The sequence below is a fragment of the Phodopus roborovskii genome, unplaced genomic scaffold, assembly GCF_943737965.1.
Source record: "Phodopus roborovskii unplaced genomic scaffold, PHOROB, whole genome shotgun sequence".
NCBI classification, from domain to species: Eukaryota; Metazoa; Chordata; class Mammalia; order Rodentia; family Cricetidae; genus Phodopus; species Phodopus roborovskii.
In genome coordinates, this window is record NW_026125545.1 from 1,763,812 (window position 1) to 1,782,989 (window position 19,178).

Here is a 19,178-nt window from a genome sequence, read left to right on the forward strand (position 1 = left end):
AGAGAGATTGTGAATTGGAAAGCCAGCAGGCCCGCTCTGTTCCCTGAGCCCCTGTCCTCATACTATCTTGTTATATGAGTCTTAGGAACGTTGAGTCTCTCAGGGTAGGGATGAGGACTTGTTTTTATGTTCCCAACATAGCACAGTGCCCAGCTGCTGTTGAGCTCAGCTGCTGACTGGTAGATGAAGGAAGAGAGGAGACAGATTTAGGTAGAAACAGGAACCCTATATATTATGAAAGCTTGAAACTATCACCACCTAGAGGAAAGGATGGGGCCAGGAACCTGTCTGGGAGCATTCCAGGAACATTATGGCTGCCCCAAGCTCGCTTTCAGTTAGCTTATACCATGTTATTATCATATGCTCAGGAGTATGCCAAACCAGTCTCCTTCGAAGGCCGGGGCTAGATTGATGTCACTGTAATTTCATTCCTGCTTGTCCCTGAGATATCTCTGGAGTACCACCCAATAGGCCTGACTTCCTGTCACCTGCTTTCAGACAAGTCCTTGCTTGGCAGCTTTGAGACAGGGTCGTTGGGCAGCTTCATTTTGCCTTTGTATTTAGAATGTAGGATTACATGTGAGGCATGAAGGATCAATAGAGACTTGTCAATGTGGAAAATTAATTCCCACAGCTAAAGGAGAACACTAGATTGAGTTCCATTTAGCCTGTCTCCTGGCATGCTTCTCACTATGGGCCCTCAGCTGAGATCAGGAGTGTATACTGATGGTCAAGGTTTATTGAGACTGGGTCTGTCACTAGCCTGCAACTCACCAAACAGACTAGGCCAGCTGACCAGCAAGCCAGCTCTGGGATACAAGAATGAACTACCATACCTGGTTTTTATTCATTTATTTTTTTTTAATGTAAGTTCTGGAAATTGCACACAGGTCCTTCAGCTTACAAAACCAGCACTTTACCAACCAAGCCGTCTCCTCAGTTTCTCCTGGTTTCATTTCTTGGTGTGGTTGCTTCCCCATCCCTAGAGAAGTCTAACATAGGAGCTAAAGCTACAATGTATCTGTATCAATTTACTCTTAGTGTACCCAAAATCTTCGCACACACCAGGAAATACAGAGCCATGTGACGCAAGTCAGAAGAGCTCTGTGGCAAGTGACAATGTCTCAGGCTCACCCGGGGGACACTGCCGCTGGGGTGGCATGGCCAGACCATAGTGAGCCCTGGCCTGCCCCACCTGTTCCCTTTTTACAAAGCCAGGTTTCTTTACTGGTTTCCCGTCCTCTTCAACAATGTGCTAGGCAGGGCCTTGAAGTCCTTGCAGTACAAGCACTCCTTGGGTGGTTGTGTCACGAGGATAGTAGGGTGTCTTTGAGCCGGCCTCTTACTCAGATCAAGTCAAGGCCCAAGTCAGGGATGCCGACACCCGCACTCCAGAGAGGCTGGGAACAGTGGAGAGTACGTGTAGAAGTCAGTGCAGGCTGAGGGTACCCTGCTCCCTCATGCCACTGTGTTCACAATCAAGGAGGCCAACTCGCCTCTGAAGCCCTCCTCTCAGAGGCGGATGGATGTCTTGCTCTAGGCAGTGTTAGGCATGACTGTGTGACTCGGACCAAGACTGGAAGATTTTGACTTCCAGGCCAACCTGCTGTATAGAGGGAGAACTGGAGCGGAAACTCAGGGTTGGGGAGCAGAGGCAGACTTTCTCTTCACCTTAAACTATATGTGGCCCTGAGCAGGGTTAGGATATTTCTAGTGGCAGATTAGAATTTCACTTCCTTCGTAAATAAAACTTGTGGCAACTAGGTCAAAGGGCATTTCATTCCCACACACACAGCCCACCCAAAGAGCACCCTTCCACCAGTGAAAGAGTCTGGCTTGCCAGTGCCCGCTGCCTTTCAGAGCTGGGGCGCACCCTACGCCTGCCACTGTCAGCTGTCCTTTGTCCGGTCCACTGATTGGAAAGGCTGGGGTCAGAAGTGCTCGTGTTCCTCAAGTCTACATTCATTAACACCATCAAGCCGTTTCCTTGGCACAAGAGGATCTTAGAAATGCTTTGGGCTTTTGTGTGTCAAGCTTTTGAAATCATGTTCTTGCTAATCTGGGCTCTCGGGAAATTAAGTGCTTCGTTTGTAATCAGGGCCCCTGGTAGGCAGTGTCCCTTCTAGGTCCCAGAGAGAATCAATCAGAGCTACACAAGCACTGGGAGCTACATGGTGACCATGACGAGGGGGCATCCTCCCCTCACACCAGGATGACCCTAGCCAGGATCCAAGCCACCTAGGCTTGTCCAAAATCTACCATCCCTATCAGAAACTGCTTTTATTTCTTTTTCTAATAAGTAGTTCCAAGTACACCAAAATGTTTGCATAAAGTAATCTATGTTTGTGAGTGTATATACATGAGTATGCACTCAAGTAGTGTGCATGTAGGTGTGTGTGTGTATGTGTTGTATGTGTGCATGTGTGCGGGGTAGAGGGTAGGTCAGATGTTGACAGTTGGTATCAGGTATCTTCCTCACTCTTTATTTTATTCATTTTTTAAAATGGGGGCCTTTCACTGAGCCCAGAGCTAAGTGATTCTGCTAGGCCAGCTGTTGAGGGAGCCTGTCTCTCACTGGGATTACAGATGGGCACTGCTGGCCTCAGTTTTTACATGGGCACTGGGATCTGGATTCAGATCCTCTTAACATCTGCTCAGCCTCAGACAGGTGTGTATCACATATGACATCAGTTCCTGTTGTACATTAAACATGTTTTTCTTCAGACTTGTTCTAAAGCCATCTCCCCCCTACTAGAAAGTTCCCTGAGTTCTTATTTATGAATTCCAGCCACCTGCACTGTTCTGTATGGGGACATCTCTCTGCAGAGGTCAGAGAGAAGGGCCTGGAGAGGGAGAGCAGCCCTGGACTTACTAAAGTCCCCTCTCTCTAATGCAGGACATCATCGAAGGGGGCAGCCTGCGCATCCCCCTCCAGGAGCTCCATCAGATGATCCTGACACCCATCAAGGCCTACAGCTCTCCCAGCAACACGCCTGAGGCACGCCGCCACGAGCCTTCGCTGATGGGCCCGGAGAACCCAAGCACCGACTGCAAAGACAGTGCCACGGTGGCCAACAGCGTCACAGCCAGTGCCTCAGCTGGCGCCAGTGGTGGGCTGCAACCACCCCAACTGAGCAGCTGCGACGGGGAGCTGGCTGTTGCCCCTCTGCCGGAGGGGGACCTCCCCGGGCAGTTCACACGAGTCATGGGAAAAGGTACTGCTCTCTCTGGGAGCACCAGCCAGAGCCAAGGATCCTGGGGGCTGGGGTAGGGTAGGGGAGAGCTAAATGAGTTTCCTGTCCTTGTAAGTGACATTAGCTCCCATAGAGAAACAAGAGGTTTTCCCATGGGAGGCCTCAACTCCAGCCTGTGGACCCCTCTAGGCATGTTAAGCCCTTCCGGGACAGCACCTATTGGGCCTCGAACCTTCAGGGAAGAAAGTGGGACAGACATGGAAAAAGATGTTTCAGAGTACAAAACCCTTTTCAACCACTGACCCCTCCCAAGGCAACAGTGGCTGGAACTGGTAAAGCCCCAGACCTTGGGTCAAGAGCCAAGCCCCCAGCCTCTGGGGCTTCCCAGTCACCTGGTAATTCAGACAGTGGACGTGCCTGGGACAGCTCACAGAACAAAGCTGTTCTATTCGGCCTCCTGGGCTTACACCCCTCTTCACCTTTCATCCACCCCACTGGTTGCTCTGGGAGTCTTGTGGTTGCTTAATTCCTGTGTACCAGAGGCTGGCACACCATGGTCCTCCTAGGTGACTGAGGTGAACCGAAACCTCCCATTTCACAAAAGAGGAATCCAAGATGAGTGAGGTAGGGATTTGAAACACAGTTTCTCCTCCTCCCACCCCCATAGTTACCAGGAGACCTATGAGCTCCAGGTAGAGCACAACTGAATTCCATTCGATGTTCCCCTTTGCCTCACTGATAGTAACCAAGCCCAGAGACTCACTGGGCTCCTGCTCGCTCACTCACCCACTCACTCACTGACTAACCACCTCCATTTCAGACAGACTGTGTGTTTCCAGAAGCTTACGAACTCTCGCTTCCCAGTAATTGCACATAGGCTCCCTGTGTCTGGGATTCGCCTGAAAGAGTCTCAGACTTAGAAAATAAGAACCCGTTCTGAGTGGATGCAGGACTATGGTCTCTCCCCTCAGTTTACTCAAGCAATGCACAACCTGCACATCTACATGCGCCAGCTTTGACTGAAGACTCCTTCCCTTGCTTCAGTTTCTTCATCTTTGCTCTACTTTCTTGTCCTCTAAGTTCCAGCCAAGTCTCCCCATGCTGAGGCAGTCTAGCAGGGCCTCTGGACTGCACCAGGTACCCTTCTCACATCCTCCTCACAGCCCCTTAGTCTCCTCCTCTTAACTCAGTTCACACTTCATTACAGCCATCTGTTTGCTTGACTGTAAACCCCATTAACCTAGGGGCATCGGGCCACTTGTAATAGCCACAGGGTACACAGGCCCGGCTGATGGTAGGGACTGATAAGTACCCTGAGATGGAGGGTGGCACTGATACACATAGCCTGAAGCTGGATCCTGCGCACAGTAGCCATGGCCAAACTGTGATGTCGTCAGGGCAGGACAGAGCTAAGTGGGTCCTGTGGACCACACCACCCTTCCTGCCTTCACTGCCCTCTGCCTTCCCTGCAGCTAGGTCTTTATGGCCACATCTTTGAAAATGCACCACCTTGAATAATTTGTGCTGGAGATCCTTCACAAGACATTCTGATTATTGGAGGGGGGGTGGTGAATGCTAGTACTTTTCCTTTAAAAATGAGGGAGCCCTTTTTTTTGCCTAATGAACCAAATTTTCACTCACAGAAGTGGATCGCTGTGCCTTGTTGATGAATGGACCTTTAAACTCACAGCATCCCCAGGGCAGAGATTGGAACTAGCTGGCCTGAGCAGGCCTTTTTAACCCCTTCCCACCCCTCAGCCCTGTGGAATTGTGGGAAAGACCCAGCCCAGCAAAGCTACCTGAACATGCTCCATACTCCTATCCCTATACACAGGGGATCATGGTGGGGCTCAGCCCTGGGAGATGACACTCCTCAACACAACCTTTGTTGACAATGTAACTACTGTGTGAGAAGCCACAACCCAGCTGACACTCAGCATACGCCATAGAAATTAAACAGTGGGACTGAAAACCAGCGAGCTCCATCCGCTCCTGCCAAGCCGTGCCATCTCTCGAGGTGGCTACTATTGAATGTGGGGGGCTGTCCTTTGAGAAGCTTTAGCATCATACACTCCGGCGTGACTATCCATCTTTACACAGGTTTTAAGATTCTCTTCTGAAGCTTGGTGGGATTTCCATAAATGTTAAATATTTGCATATTTCTGTCAAAATATGAAAAACACCTTTTTTTTTTTAAGGTTGTATGCTGTTCCACACGTTATTTACAAGGTTCCCCATGGGTAGACCTTGAGGCCATTCCTAGGTTTTTGTTGCAAACATTGTTACTCTGGGTATCTGTGTCAGGATGCTTGGAAGGGGGAGGGGTAAAATTCTGATCCCCAGATTTCAGGCTTGGGGTGCTTTGATTGACAGATACCCCAATCCTGACTCCCTTTGCAGGTGGCCTTTATGGTAAGGGCAGGGTGGGTCGTGAACACAGTCATAAGAAACCTAGTACATTGCTGGTGTAGTAGCACACACTTTTAATCTCATCACTTGGGAGGCAGAAGCAGGTGGATCTCTGAGTTTGAGGTGAGCCTGGTCTATGGAGTGAGTTTCAAGACAGCTGGGAGCTAGGGCTACTCAGAGAAATCCCGTCCCCAAAAAAGAAAAAAAAAAGGAAAGAAAGAAGAAAACAAACCTAGTATATGCATACCCTCCTCCCATAGACAAACATTGCCCTGTCTTTTCTGGCACATGCTTGAGTGTGTAGTGAAGGCATGTGTGGATAAATGTGTGTATTGCATTGGGAAAATAACCCTGCTAATGGCTGAAAGGCAGGTTTCTTCTGCTCCGTGTACGCCTACATGCTTCACAGCCAAAATGTGGCATCAGCCTCATCCTGCTACACACAAACACCACTGCCTTCCCACCTGGTGAGGGGTGTGTGGTTCATTCATAAAATGGGACTGCTCTCCCACTGTGACAGAGGGCTCAGAAGGCTTTTGAAGCTCCTTCACTCAGAACCACCTGCAAAAGCAGAGCCTGAGACCTCTGTTTCTTCTCTCAGAGCGTCTGTCTTCAGGCCTGTGTGTGAGGGCTTAATATAGAATGGTATGACAGGAACAAACCCAAGGAGTTTCTGGGGTGAGGGCTCCCGTGGCAACTGAGCATTTGACTTCAGTGGCATGATCCTCCTGTGTTTTCTGTGAGCCTTATGTAATGTCACAGGCACATGTCCCTCGGAAGGTCTTGGTTCTGAAAGAGACAGATCCCAGAGACTGGAACCGTGTATATTGTTCTGATTCATCTTTTAATTCACAGTGTGCACACAGCTCTTGGTGTCCAGACCTGATGAGGAAAATATAAGTTCCTATCTACAGCTCTTAGACAAGTGTCTCGTTCATGAGGTGAGTAGCAACTGATTTATACCTGTTTCTCTCATTGCTTAGACATGCTCGTCAGAGTTTCTGTGATGGGATCATTTTGGTCTCCAGCAACTTGTTTTTGACAAGTTTTAACAGAACTAGGCTGTTACTCTGCATGTGAGTGCCCTTGGCATCAGGATTCACCAGATAGAGCACTGCTGTCTGGGGTTGCCTGGGAAGAACTTCGAACCCCAGGAGAATAAGTGACCATGCCTGGGGTGACTAACTCCCAGCACTGCTACCCGCTCCACAGTGTGGTCTTCCTCATGTTGTGTGATCACACAGTGTCTTTTAATGAGGGAAACTGGGGGAGAGAGAACGCACATGGAAGACAGTGATAGGGCAGATACTGATGGCCTCTGGAACTGTCTGGACTTGTGGCTGTACTAGGACCTGTATTTGCCATCTGACCTAAGGAAGGCAATGGAGGCAGGTAGGGTATAACCTCTGAGTACAGTCTTCATGTAAAAGCCTGGAAGACTCCTGGGAGTAACTAGGATGGTAGTAATTCCTCAGCAATAAATAAGCAAGGGCAGCTGGGGCTCAGACCCAGGCACTCAATGGCTCTGTGGGTGCCCTCCAAGAGTGATAGGTATAAGATCTGGATTAGGGAAAACACAGCCAGATAAATAGGCTAGTGAAGTTTGTTGTTGGGTATTGATGTGCAGATGAAATGGCTAGAGCCCCTCACATGTATTTGTTGCTAGTCAGAACCCCGAAAGTTCTCTGGGTCCCAGGGACAATAAATAGGTGGCCACCCTGGAGTCCTGGCTTCACTCTGCCTTCACACTCAATCTCCCAGTGGCACAACTGTCTCTTGCCTCTTGGAGCCCTTCTTGCAGTCTGATGCTGCCAAGCCAAGCTGCCATATCTACTTCACATTCTCCTGGGGTTCCATCCCAGCCAGTCATTCTCTGTTCCCCAAGACTGTCATCTCAATAGTGACTTTTCTAGGCAGTATGAATTCATGTAGACCCTTGACCCATCTGAGCCCTCTGCCACTGTGAGCACAGTAATCAGCTGTCTAGGTTGTGAACTCAGGCATGCCATTCTCTGACACAGTTATCCCAAAGCCTTAGACATTTAGGTGAACAAAATTAACTATTTCTTGGGCTGGAGAGATAGCTCAGCAGTTAAGAGCATTGGTAGCTCTTCTAGAGGTCTGAGTTCAAAACCCAGCAACCACATGGTGGCTCATAGCCATCTACAATGGGATCTGATGCCCTCTTATGGCAAACTAGTATATGTGAAGATAGAGCACTGAGATATATACATATGTATGTATGTATGTATGTATGTATGTATGTATGTATTCTTTTTAAAAAATAACTATTTCTCTAATAACTCCAGAGCAACAAGACCCTGCCTAACAATGGCTGAAGCCCATACTGAAGGCCTTCATTATGTGTTTGTTTATTTCAGGAAGCGACAATACTACACCCCATAAGCCCCAACTAACCCTTTGCTAGTTGCAATCCTGATGTTACACTTGTTTTTAACTAGAAATAAAAAAGACAGAAAAAAGGGAAGGCAAGAATTCTGTACACTTTTAGGAAGCAGCTAGGCACAGCCCCTGGCCCAAGAGGCTTATGACATGAGTATGCTGGGGAAAATTGGTGTACAAGTTACTTTTCTCTTCCTGTGATCAAATTCCGGGATAGAAACAACTTCCAGACTTTGCTTCTCATGTGGGGAAAGTGTGTGAGGCAAGGGAAGCTTCTTTTGGTGAAGGTGAAGAGCCTGAGGAGGCCCTCTAGCTTTATCTCAGATCTATACGAGGAAGCAGGGGAAGTTAGGTGAGAATTGGCATGGATCTATGACCTGGAAAGCCTGCCCCCGGCACCCACTTCAACCAATGAGGCCATGCTTTCCAAAACAGCTGGGACTAAGTGTTCAAACATGAGCCTGTGGGGGACATTTTACATGATGATAAGACCCCTGGTGAGGTTCCCTCCCATGCCTCAGAACACAAGAATGTGAAATAGTGGGCACCTAACCTAGAGCTGGAGCCCAGGGCCCTTGCTCTCCAGCAGCAGAAAGGACTGTCTCGAAGCTGAGTCCAGAAGTCCAGCCCTAGCACTGTGCTAGAGACTTCTGAAGCTGGAGAGATAGCCCAGTGCTTAAGAGCAGTTGTTTCTCCTGCAGAGGACCTGAGCTGGGTTCCCTTTCATTCCAATTCTAGAAAGCCTCACACCCACTCCTGGCCTCCATGGGCACGCGCACACTGTGCAAAAATAAAAATATAAAATCTTTAAGAAAACAAAAGACACAACTTCTATGGGCACAAATTGGTGTTCAGGTAGAGTGCAGTGCTATGCATTGGAGGAGGACATTGGTGTAAGGGGGTCAGGAGAAGGGCTAAGAGCTAAGCTATGTAGAAGCAAATTGGGCACCTGTCTTCCTTTCCTGAGCCCACTCTCAGCACCGAGACTTCTAGAGCTGAGAGGAAAAGGTGCTCTTCACCTCAGCCCAAGTCCCTTGGACCCAGAAGACCAAGTAACTCTAGCTGCCTCCCTGGAACTATGTACATGCCCCCTGATTGGCCCTCCCCCTGACCCTTCTCCCAAGCCTTGTGCCCTCCATGGGGGCCCTGCCTGTGTTTTGCATTCTTGTTTTCCTCTCTGGTGCCCACAGTGCTTAGTTGTGAAGAGGACACACTGTGCTGGTTCCCATCTTCTGTTTACTGGAGAGCACCTCCTTTCACGGGCAAAACGGGTGTTGTGGCAGGTCTTTCTGCACCAACTTGTGCCAGGATACACAGGTCCACACTGTGCGCTGGAAGGGAAAGCATTGCTCAAATCTTCATTGGCTGGATAATTCCCCACAGCCCAGGATTAATCCCTGTCAGCAGCACATACCTGTCCTTGGAGGCTAGTGGCAAGGTTTGGACCTGAGCCTTAGACAGGGGTCCTTCCCACAGCCAGGGCCATCTGTTCTTTAGCAGGCTTGCAACGGGAACATGTTCACTAAATGGAGACACTTCTTTCCTAAAGAGGAAGGTCCCGACACCCTGAAGATGTTAAGGAAAGAACAGGGACATTCTGAGTTTTACCTGTGCTGCCAATTCACTTTGATTCCTAAATCACTGGACTAAGCTTCCCGCCCCACTATCTTGAAGTGGTCCTGGAGCAATGGGCTCTTCTGCTTGTTGAGACTTTTCACCCAGTGGGTAAACTACAGGATGTAGGGTGGCCATCTCTTTCCAGACAGACAGGTCTGGACCTGACAGGGGCAGAGGACTTGAGCAGGATGACTGGTAGTATCCAGGAAGTCAGCAGACCTGGAATCTCCCTTCCCTGGTCCTCAGGCATTGGGCTGCTAGGGGAGAAGCCATTAGCAGGTTCCCCACAATGGGGTGCCACCTCGTAGAGACAGAATTCTATTTTCAGATGCCCCCGAAACCAGGTGTGACCTACCTTAGCTGACTAGCTGGATGCCTCCCAGCTGAAAGAGCTGCTCCCTCCGCACCCAGCAAATGGTGTGGTGATGTCCTGGGGATGAGGGTGTCCATGCTGTATCTACTCCAATGCTGTGTGCCACCATGAGAGATGTCATCAACATAATGACATCCTTGGGAAGGGATCTAGCTCTTTAACCCTTTGTGACTTGGGCACTCAGTTGTTCTTCAAGCGCAAGTGCAACTGGGCTCTGTGGTTCTAAGATGATGAAGCCATTTGATTTGCCTTGCTAGTAGGGCTAAAGTCATTGCTGAGGAATTTACACAGATCACCCTGCAGTTGGTTGGGGTGTTAGGGAACAGCATGTGTAGAACTGTTTAAGGATGTCTTCAGTATCTGCACCCAATGCATTTCATACTCACAGAGCCCTTTTGAGTGAGTGTCCCCCCTCAACTCCCCACAAAGCACCAGCTCTTCTGTAAAAGCACCAGGGCATCTTGGCCAGCACAACTATATCTTGTGTCTTTAACATTTAGCCGGATAAGCTAATCAAAATCAGAGAGCCCATTTCCTGTCTTTATTAATGAAGCAGCAATGTCAGTCTTGAGTCCAGTTATCAGCATCTGTGCATCAATGGACATCCGATGATCATCACCAACAAATGAGAAGGGCCACGAAGGAGAGCCACACACTTACCTCTCAGCCATCAGAGCCTCTGCCACACAACCATAGGGACCTTACTACCATGGAGGAGAGCCACACACTCACCCTCCAACCTTCAGAGCCTCTGACACAATCACAGGAACCATGGGGGAGAGCCACACACTCACCCTCCAACCTTCAGAGCCTCTGACACACAACTACAAGGACCTTTAATTGGACATTCCTCCTTGAACATCCTCAGTGGCATCTGGCTGAGGTAACCCAGGAAGAAGGGATCTGTAGGCTGAGGATAAAGTTTCCAACCTGAATGATACCCTTTTGCTTTTATCCACGAAGTTCTCTGGGGTTTACATCCCTAAAAGATTAAGCATCCTCAGGAGAAAATTAAGCTGTCATTCTTTTTTTCAGACTTCAAGAAACCCATTTCCTTTATAGAAAGCAAGCATTTAGTCTGTGACTCTAAGTAATACTTTATTACTACTTAAAGGATTCTATGCCTTACTGACAAAGCCTCATGGGAATGTTCTCTGTCACTCCTAATGCTAACCAATCCAGACAGCTTTCTTACACTATGTTCCAAGCCTCATCTCTCAGGGACTCATCTATGACATGGATTCCCTTCTGGGACACCATGAACCCACAATGGTCTACCAGCACAATTACCAGAGTACTGTCTAGAAACCTTCTAGATTATCCATTCAAGCATGTTTTGGGGCACGGGGGGGGGGGTCTATCACCTACATACAACAGTCTCCTTGGATGATTTTAATGTACTTGAATTTGAGAGTCCCTACATTAGGGATATGAGATCCTGGGCTATGGTGAGTGCAGAGGCTATACATCACAGAGAGTATGATATAGGTTTGTGCTATGTGCTATAGACAGTATAGATGTGTGCTGTGTGGTAAAGATGAGGTAGACATGTGTTACAGACACTAAACAAATCGTCTCCCTACACTCCAAATTTTACTAGAAGATTCAAGAAGGCATCAGGCCTACCTTCTTCTCTCAACTATAGGCAAGGTTAAGATCAGGACTGGTATGCTGGGGTTGTTCATAGGGCACAAGACCATTTAATTAGAGATCTCTCAGAAAAAAAAAAAAAAAAAAGATGTTCCAAGACACAAAACATAGCTGTTCTCTGAAGCCCTGCAGACCACTCTAGAGTGACCATATACCATCAAGCCAATTGATTTTTGGAGTGGCTTAGAATTTCCATTGATTATGAAAATTCAGGGAGTCTACAAAGCTAGAATACCTAACAATCAATCTTGCAGCTCATCCTTCGTTAACAAACAGGGTTCAGGAAAGAGTCGTAGGAGGGGAAGATAGATCAGGGCCTTCCAGAAACAAGGTTGTCAAGCGCTTAATGCCTGAACCAGGTGTTCCCAATGCCAAATAACTGGAATCTTCAGCACAGATGGCTCCAATTTAAACTGACTGACGTTTGGACCAGGTTGGAAACAGGTGTGTGTGTGGGGGGGGGGTGCTACTGTGGAGACACAGGCGGTTTCCTTTATTAATTATATGTCTTTCTCTCTAATGCCAGGTTGCGTCACCCATTTAAAAGTCCTGTTTGTTTTTGCAGGCATTTACAGAGACGCAGAAAAAAAGATTGTTGTCATGGAAACAGCAGGTGCAGAAGCTCTTTCGGTCTTTCCCTCGGAAAACCCTTCTAGACATATCAGGATATCGACAGCAAAGAAAGTATGTTGGGATTGTGTTCTTTGTAAGGCACAGTGGTTCCCTGGTGCCTCACTACCTGCCTCAGTTCCAGGCAAAAATATGGCGGGCATTACTCCCTTGTTCATGAGGACATCCTTGCAGAGTTCCAAATCATATTGCCTAAAACAGGCTGTGGTGAGAGAAAGGCTGTTAGCAGGAACATCCCCAGGGGAAGAGCTGAATTTGGGCATCCTGTAACTCAATTTACATGGTCAGAATGCTAATATGTGTCTAGAAGCATGAGCTCATGATTTCATGAATGCCAGCAACACAGGAATGGTTGAACCACAAAGTGGGGCTCTGAAAGGACCTGAGTGGAATCTTCTATCAGCACCTTAAGTGGAAGTTTAATGCTTTTCTCCCTCCTCGCTGCAGACAAGCTAATTATAGTTGGTGGCAGGGTGAAGAGCCCAGTGCTCATCTATTTTGGTCTGAGCTGCAGCAGTCTAATAGTGGGGCAGGTACCATTCTTGATTTTTCATAGTAGCTCAGCTTCTTGGATGCAGTTAAAAATAAGCCTGGTCACACTTCAGAACATGTTACCTTAGTATGAATGTAAATTGAGAAATCGGGTGTATGGAAGATGCAAAGTGAAGGGCAAGTTTACCACAGAAATAAAGGGGCAAGGAGGATTGACCTTAGCATGAACAATGATGGAGAGGATTTGGAAGGAAGAGAGTGACCACCCCACCATTCTCGAATCACCATTTTGTGTTATGTTTTTGGACATAAGCAGACAAATATTCATTTCTCCCCTTGCACCTAACATGTTCTGAACTCATTTCTCAGTGTATGTACAAAAAGCAGTTAATGTTAAATTGGGGGGTACTCATTTGCATAAACATGCCTTATCACCTAAAGGAAATAAGGCCAGCTGGAGCTTGTGAAACATCTTTATTGTCGATTTGCTTAAAATTAAGATGTTATCACATTCCACCATATAACACTTATTTATTAAGCAAGCATTTACTTAGCACATGCCAGTGGTATCTGAGCACAAAAAAAAAAAAATTATTAATTCAGAACTCACAACAACCCTATGAAGTAGAACCACTATTATTATAGGCACCAGGGTTTAGACCAAGCTAGCCTGGTCTCAGGCTTATGCACAGAAAGAGTGTGCCTGCCAATCAATACTACTGCCAACTGACCATCCCCCCAGCCCTTGGGGGTTGGCTGCTCTGAGGCTGTTCAGTGGCCTGGATCCTGGATGCAAGGCCAGGCCTACTACTCAACTGCCACCAACCACCCTTCTACATGCGATGCTACGGTTTTCCAGATGAGGACTACAGCCCTATTGCAGTACCCTGTGGAGCCCTGTTCCTAGAGGATGTCATTCTGAAGTAGACATTGAAGAACCAGCTTATGAGCTCATTGCTCCTGTCACCAGCAGCTCAGCCCCTGCTGCTGTCTGCCCTGTGCATCCTTGATCCCCATTGAAGAGCTGAACCGAGGGAGAGAGCATGGACAGTGCTCAGCTTCCCCAGACTGTCACAGGCACCTGAGCTCTGCCAGGTCGGAGTCCTTGTGGGCTTTTTTATGGACTAGATAAGAACAAATTCATTCACCAATTATGGATGTTCAAAAGGATGATGCCAAACCCGTGAAACACAGCCTGCTCAATGGATTACCTCTGGGATATTTTTACACTGTTAATTTGTTTTAAAAACTGTTTCTCCCATACAAAAGCAACAGCAGGCAAGCCCCTGCTTAAATTATCTCACAAATCTAAATTAATTGTTTCTTGTTAATGTTATTTTATCAAAGACTCTTCATGTACTGCTAGGAAAGGAAGTCAGGCTCAGGAAAGCAGGGAAGGTGAGGTATAGACACTCAGAGCACAAGAACAGATACCTTAATTTGTACTTTCTCAGGAAGCAAAATGATTTCCTTAAGGTGAGTGGTCATGAATATCCTGAGAGTGCATGCCAGCTGTGGGCAGCAGCAACTCTTAGCAAACCTGGCTTAGTAAAAATACACACACACACACACACACACACACACACACACACACACGGGAATATTCTTGGCTTTCTTCTGCTCCCCCAAACAGTTGAACTCTAACTCTTAGGATTAGCAAGATTCTCCATTCCTCCAGTAACTGCCCCCTAACAGAGCCCTCTACATATTGATGTTGCTAGAAAATAGTCCTGACCCAGGGCTGATTTTCTTAGGTAGTCCCAGCTCGTGGGTGGCTGAAGCTGAAGGTCAAGAGTTTGAGGCCAGCTTGTGCTACATAGTGAGACTCTGTCTCAAAAAAAAAAAATAATAATAATAATAATAAAAGATTTTTAAGTAAAAGCTACAATGTTGCTTTCATGGAAGAACAAATCATTTTAGCAAGACTCATCTACTACTGTTTTGCATATGAAACAACTTTTTAAAAATCCAGCCAAAAAGGGAAGTGAGAAAAATCTATTCACACTAAATAAGGGATGTGGAGGATCTTCACAGAATACTGATCATCTATCCACCAGGTGGCCCAGATTCCTGCTTCCAAGCTGAAAAAACAAATCCCCACTTGCTCCCACTTTTTCAAGTTACCTCACTGTCTCCCCTCCAAAGGGAAAGGGGAGAAACTCTGCATGAAATCGCTTAGCTCCCCTCACCCACATTTTCAGTTTTAAAACCTTAAACTTGGGGGGGATGGGGGAGGGGGAAGGAAGAGACCATGAGATAAAGAGACCAAGAAGTCAAGAGTAACTTTCTCTTCTGAATGGAAACTAGAACTCTTTTCTTGGCCACAACAACCTGGAAGGAGACAGAATGCCAGCATTTATCCTGTCTCTACCTAGGAAATTTAGGAAGTCTTAGCGCTTTTGCACTGCCGTCGCAGACACCACCTTCCCCACATCCACGCACAGCTTCTGACTTGGGGAGTGAATGTTGTGAAGCGACCCCTCCCCCCTCCAGGACTTTCACTGGCTCAATTCAGTCAGCATCAGCAGTCTCCTCACAAGCTTGGTGAAAACTCCCCAGTTTAGCAACCAAGCGACTCTGCTCCACCTAGTGGCCAGTGCCTGCGACGCATGTCCACTCCACCCTCCTGATTAAAGCTGACTGACTCCCTTGGAAAGAATGTACCCGTTCTTGAAGCATCCCAGAATCCGGGGTTAGTGGAGGAGATGAGTGCCTTTCTGCTGAGCTCATCCGATCCACTGGGAGCAGTCTCCTGCGTGGATCGGAAGAGCAGAGCCTTTGCAGTTTGAGGCTCGTCCTGCAGAAAGGACATGGGGAATGGAGAGACTGTGCTAGGTCCAGGGAACTTGCAAGTAAGTCAGCCATCTCATGACCCTGCTCTCAGGGCTGGAGTCAGCCCCACACACCAGACTGGCCTCTCCTTTGGCGAAGAATCAAGTCTCATTCATTCACTTATGCCCATTTTCAACCTAGCATTTACTGTAGGAAAAGCTGACTCCTTGATTCAGACTCGGGACATACACGGCTGAGAGAGACTTCCGCCATCCTTTCTTGTATTTCAATGGCATCCTCTTTCCAAGACTGCCTACAGACAACCTGGTCAGAAAAGAACCACGGCACAATGAAGGAGCACCAGAACGGAGTCAGATCAGTTCTGGTGCTGATTCTGCTGTTTTGCTTTGTGGCTTCTTGAAAGGCACCAGGCCCTCATGCATTGATCCACAAGATCTTGGACAAGACAAGAATGAGAGAAGGCAAGAGAATATATATGGGTTTCCCTTCTGGGCTCATATTTGGGTGCTGCCCCCTGCTGGCTATGTGGCAATCACAAAATTCTCAAGCTTTCTGGGTTTTTTTTTTTTGTTTGTTTGTTTGTTTTTGTTTTTCTAGCTGTAAATGTTAGGGAGCCTACTTCATAGGGTTGTCTCGTGGGCTGAGTAGTGTGTGAGTTCCAATATCCAGCAAGTGCTGTTGGCTTTTAGATACTAGATGGAGTTTTAATCTTAGCCATTATTGGCACTTACCCCTAAGACCTCTTACTGTCAGCCCCTAGGAGGCCCCACTGGCAGCCTGGGCTATGTGGAGATAAAGTATGAGACTCTGGGTCCTTTCTCTTTGCTCTCACAGTCGTGGCTTTGGGCAGTCCAACTCCCTCCCGACAGCCAGCTCTGTGGGCAGTGGCATGGGCAGACGGAACCCACGACAGTACCAGATTGCCTCTCGCAATGTCCCTTCTGCTCGCCTTGGTCTCTTGGGCACCAGTGGATTTGTTAGCTCCAACCAACGCCACACGGCTGCCAACCCCACCATCATGAAACAAGGAAGACAGGTTGGTTAAGGTCTGGGAAGTGGGGAGGTTGACCAACCTCAGGGTCTGAGGCTTTAGAATGATCCCAAGCCAGACAATCTCCAAAATGGGAACTGATATCCCGAGGAGATCTAAAGCAAAAAAGCAAAGGGGACGGGAAGGGGGAGGGCTGAGCCCATACCTCCCAGGTGACCAGCACTGTTTGTGTTGTTTCCCTGGGAACTGAACACCCCATAGCTGTTGCTTGGGAAGCCTAGTGCCACATTAGTTTTAGGGACTCTCGGAGACAGTCATGCAAGGGCCTTTTCTGCTTGATTTTTGACCCACCCCAACATACCTCATCACCTTCCAGGACGAGGTTCCAGAAGACCTTGGCATTTAATAAGCTTTCTTTGACTTTTTTTTTTTATGTGACAAATAGCTATTTTGTCACAGTCCCAGCTGCTATGCAGTCAACAGTCCACAGGGTTAAGTTTGAGAGGCTGCCCCCTGCTGTGAGATTTACAGTATCCTCTCTGCCCCACGAGCTCAACACTGCCTTTCCCCAGTGTTCCCTCAGCCCCATGGGGCTATAGAGGTTGACCTAAGGGTAGAGGACACAATAGCAGGTCTGAGGCTTGGGTTCTCATGAGAGAGTGGCTGCAGAACAGAGAGGCTACACCCAGAGAGGCAGGTGACATTCCCTCCCAAAAGGAAGGGCATGCCTGAGAAGCCCTGTTCAGCTCTAGGAGGGATCGCCACAGGACAAGTTTGTGGTATCATGCAGGTCTACTGCCAGCGCTTAGTCTTCTTTTCTCCCGTCATGGAGTAAATTTGGGTGCTCTCAAAAAGAAAATCAAACAAGAGCCCTAAACTCACTGCACTGTTTGCTACAGGCATTTCTAAGGCAGCCCCCACCCAACCCCCTTTTTAAGAAAAAGCAACAAATGGAGTAAAAATACTTTTGGAGATAGAGAGAAAAGGTGGCCAGGGTAAGCTCTAGCTTAAAGCAAGGCCTGAGAATGAGCATCAAACTAGTCTAAACCATCTTGTAAATCCACAGATGGGTGGCACTGGCCCTCTCCAAAACTCTCCTGGGATAGCTGTCTCCTGAGTTCTGGATTGGAGCTCTGCTTCCCCACCCTTCCCCAGAGGTCCTGAACTAATGCCCCCGTCTTGTGTGTCCCTTCCTAGAACCTCTGGTTTGCCAACCCCGGGGGCAGCAACAGCATGCCCAGCCGCACCCACAGCTCCGTCCAGAAGACCCGCTCGCTGCCTGTGCACACTTCCCCACAAAACATGCTCATGTTCCAGCAACCAGGTAAGGGCTATCGAGCACACCATCCCTTTCCCCTTTCTCCCTGACACAGAAGGGAAGCCAGGATGCTCTGGTGACCCAGCCAGAAAGTGCTGAACCTCAACTGTCACCACACATTCTTTCGAGCTGCCCAAAGTCTTTCCTTTTTTAAATCATGCCTTGCCGGCCAGAGCAAAAGCTGCCTGGCTGGGAGCCAGCACCTGGAGTCCCAGCACCAGATGCAATCAGACAGGAATATTTTTGACATTTGTCAGATCTCTAGATTCCTAGATTGGTTAAACCAAAGATAGATATCCCTGGAAGAGTTCCATGGGTGGGGGGTGGGGGGAGGGAGTGGAGAATGTGTGCAGAGAGAATAAGACAATAAAAGAAACCATGAATGTTGATGTCGCTGTGGAATTGCCTTGGAAAATAGAGCCAATGTTTCCTGATTCAAGAGCAACTTGACAAAGTGGATTCAAGGCCAGATAGGGGGGCAGTCATAGTCACCAAGACTCCTAAAACAAGCTACCTGAATTCCAGATCGTTGAACTCTCTCTGTGCAGGCAGTGACCTCTAGATTCCAGACTTGAAAGAAAAAAAGAAAAGGCACCCTAAGCCAGGACTACACCTATCTAGATGCGCCTTCAGGCACAAACAAGAGATGCACCCTGCTTTTGGGTAGCCACCCCCCCCCCACCTCACAGCCTGGAGCACTGTGTCCCAGAAACAATTGTTAAAAAGACTTTGATTTCAATGTTGCTGCAAGTCTTTAAATTCATTTTGAGTATTAGAACACTACCCTTTGGCTTTTTTTTTTCTCGGACATTGCAAACCCCTTCTTAAGGCCTTAAATCCCTCACAATGGCCAAAGCATGGCAACAATGCTACTTGAGATGTCCTGATTGCAGATGAGCTGGTGAGTCAACCAAGGGGGCCTCTGGGTTCTGCCCACACAGCACCTTGAGGGTGGTTTCAGTAGGGCATGGCTATGAAGGGTAAGGCAGCCACAGCCAAGTCCCAGAATCCCTCACTGAGGGAAGGAAGCTGTGGAGAATCTCTGCTAAGGGCACATCTCAGCCTTTTCCAGGCTTCCAAGATCAGCCAATCCAACAGTGACCATGAGAACCTGTCTTCTCAGCTTCCTTCACAGAAATGCCTCTCACATCCAGGCCAGACCTGAGAGGTGGGACCTAGAAGTGGCCTTTCTAGTCAGGGGAACCCAACCTGGCCAGTCATGGAGATTACTCAAGGCTTCAGGGCCCATGCTGAGATTAGACAAGTATCAGCAGAGCAAATGTAGGTTTCATCTTCACACATCAAGGA

At 48.0% G+C, this 19,178-nt stretch overlaps 1 protein-coding gene across 3 annotated transcripts in view; it reads left to right on the plus strand.

Moving 5' to 3' along the window:
* Positions 1-19,178, plus strand: part of Samd4a (sterile alpha motif domain containing 4A) — a 206,677-nt gene that overhangs the window by 173,003 nt on the left and 14,496 nt on the right. For all 3 annotated transcript variants that reach the window (XM_051177078.1, XM_051177079.1, XM_051177080.1), the window contains 5 exons: positions 2,897-3,215; positions 6,459-6,544; positions 12,212-12,330; positions 16,396-16,597; positions 17,750-17,876. In XM_051177078.1, coding sequence (XP_051033035.1) covers positions 2,897-3,215; positions 6,459-6,544; positions 12,212-12,330; positions 16,396-16,597; positions 17,750-17,876 — 853 coding nt within the window. The remainder of the gene's footprint in view (positions 1-2,896; positions 3,216-6,458; positions 6,545-12,211; positions 12,331-16,395; positions 16,598-17,749; positions 17,877-19,178) is intronic.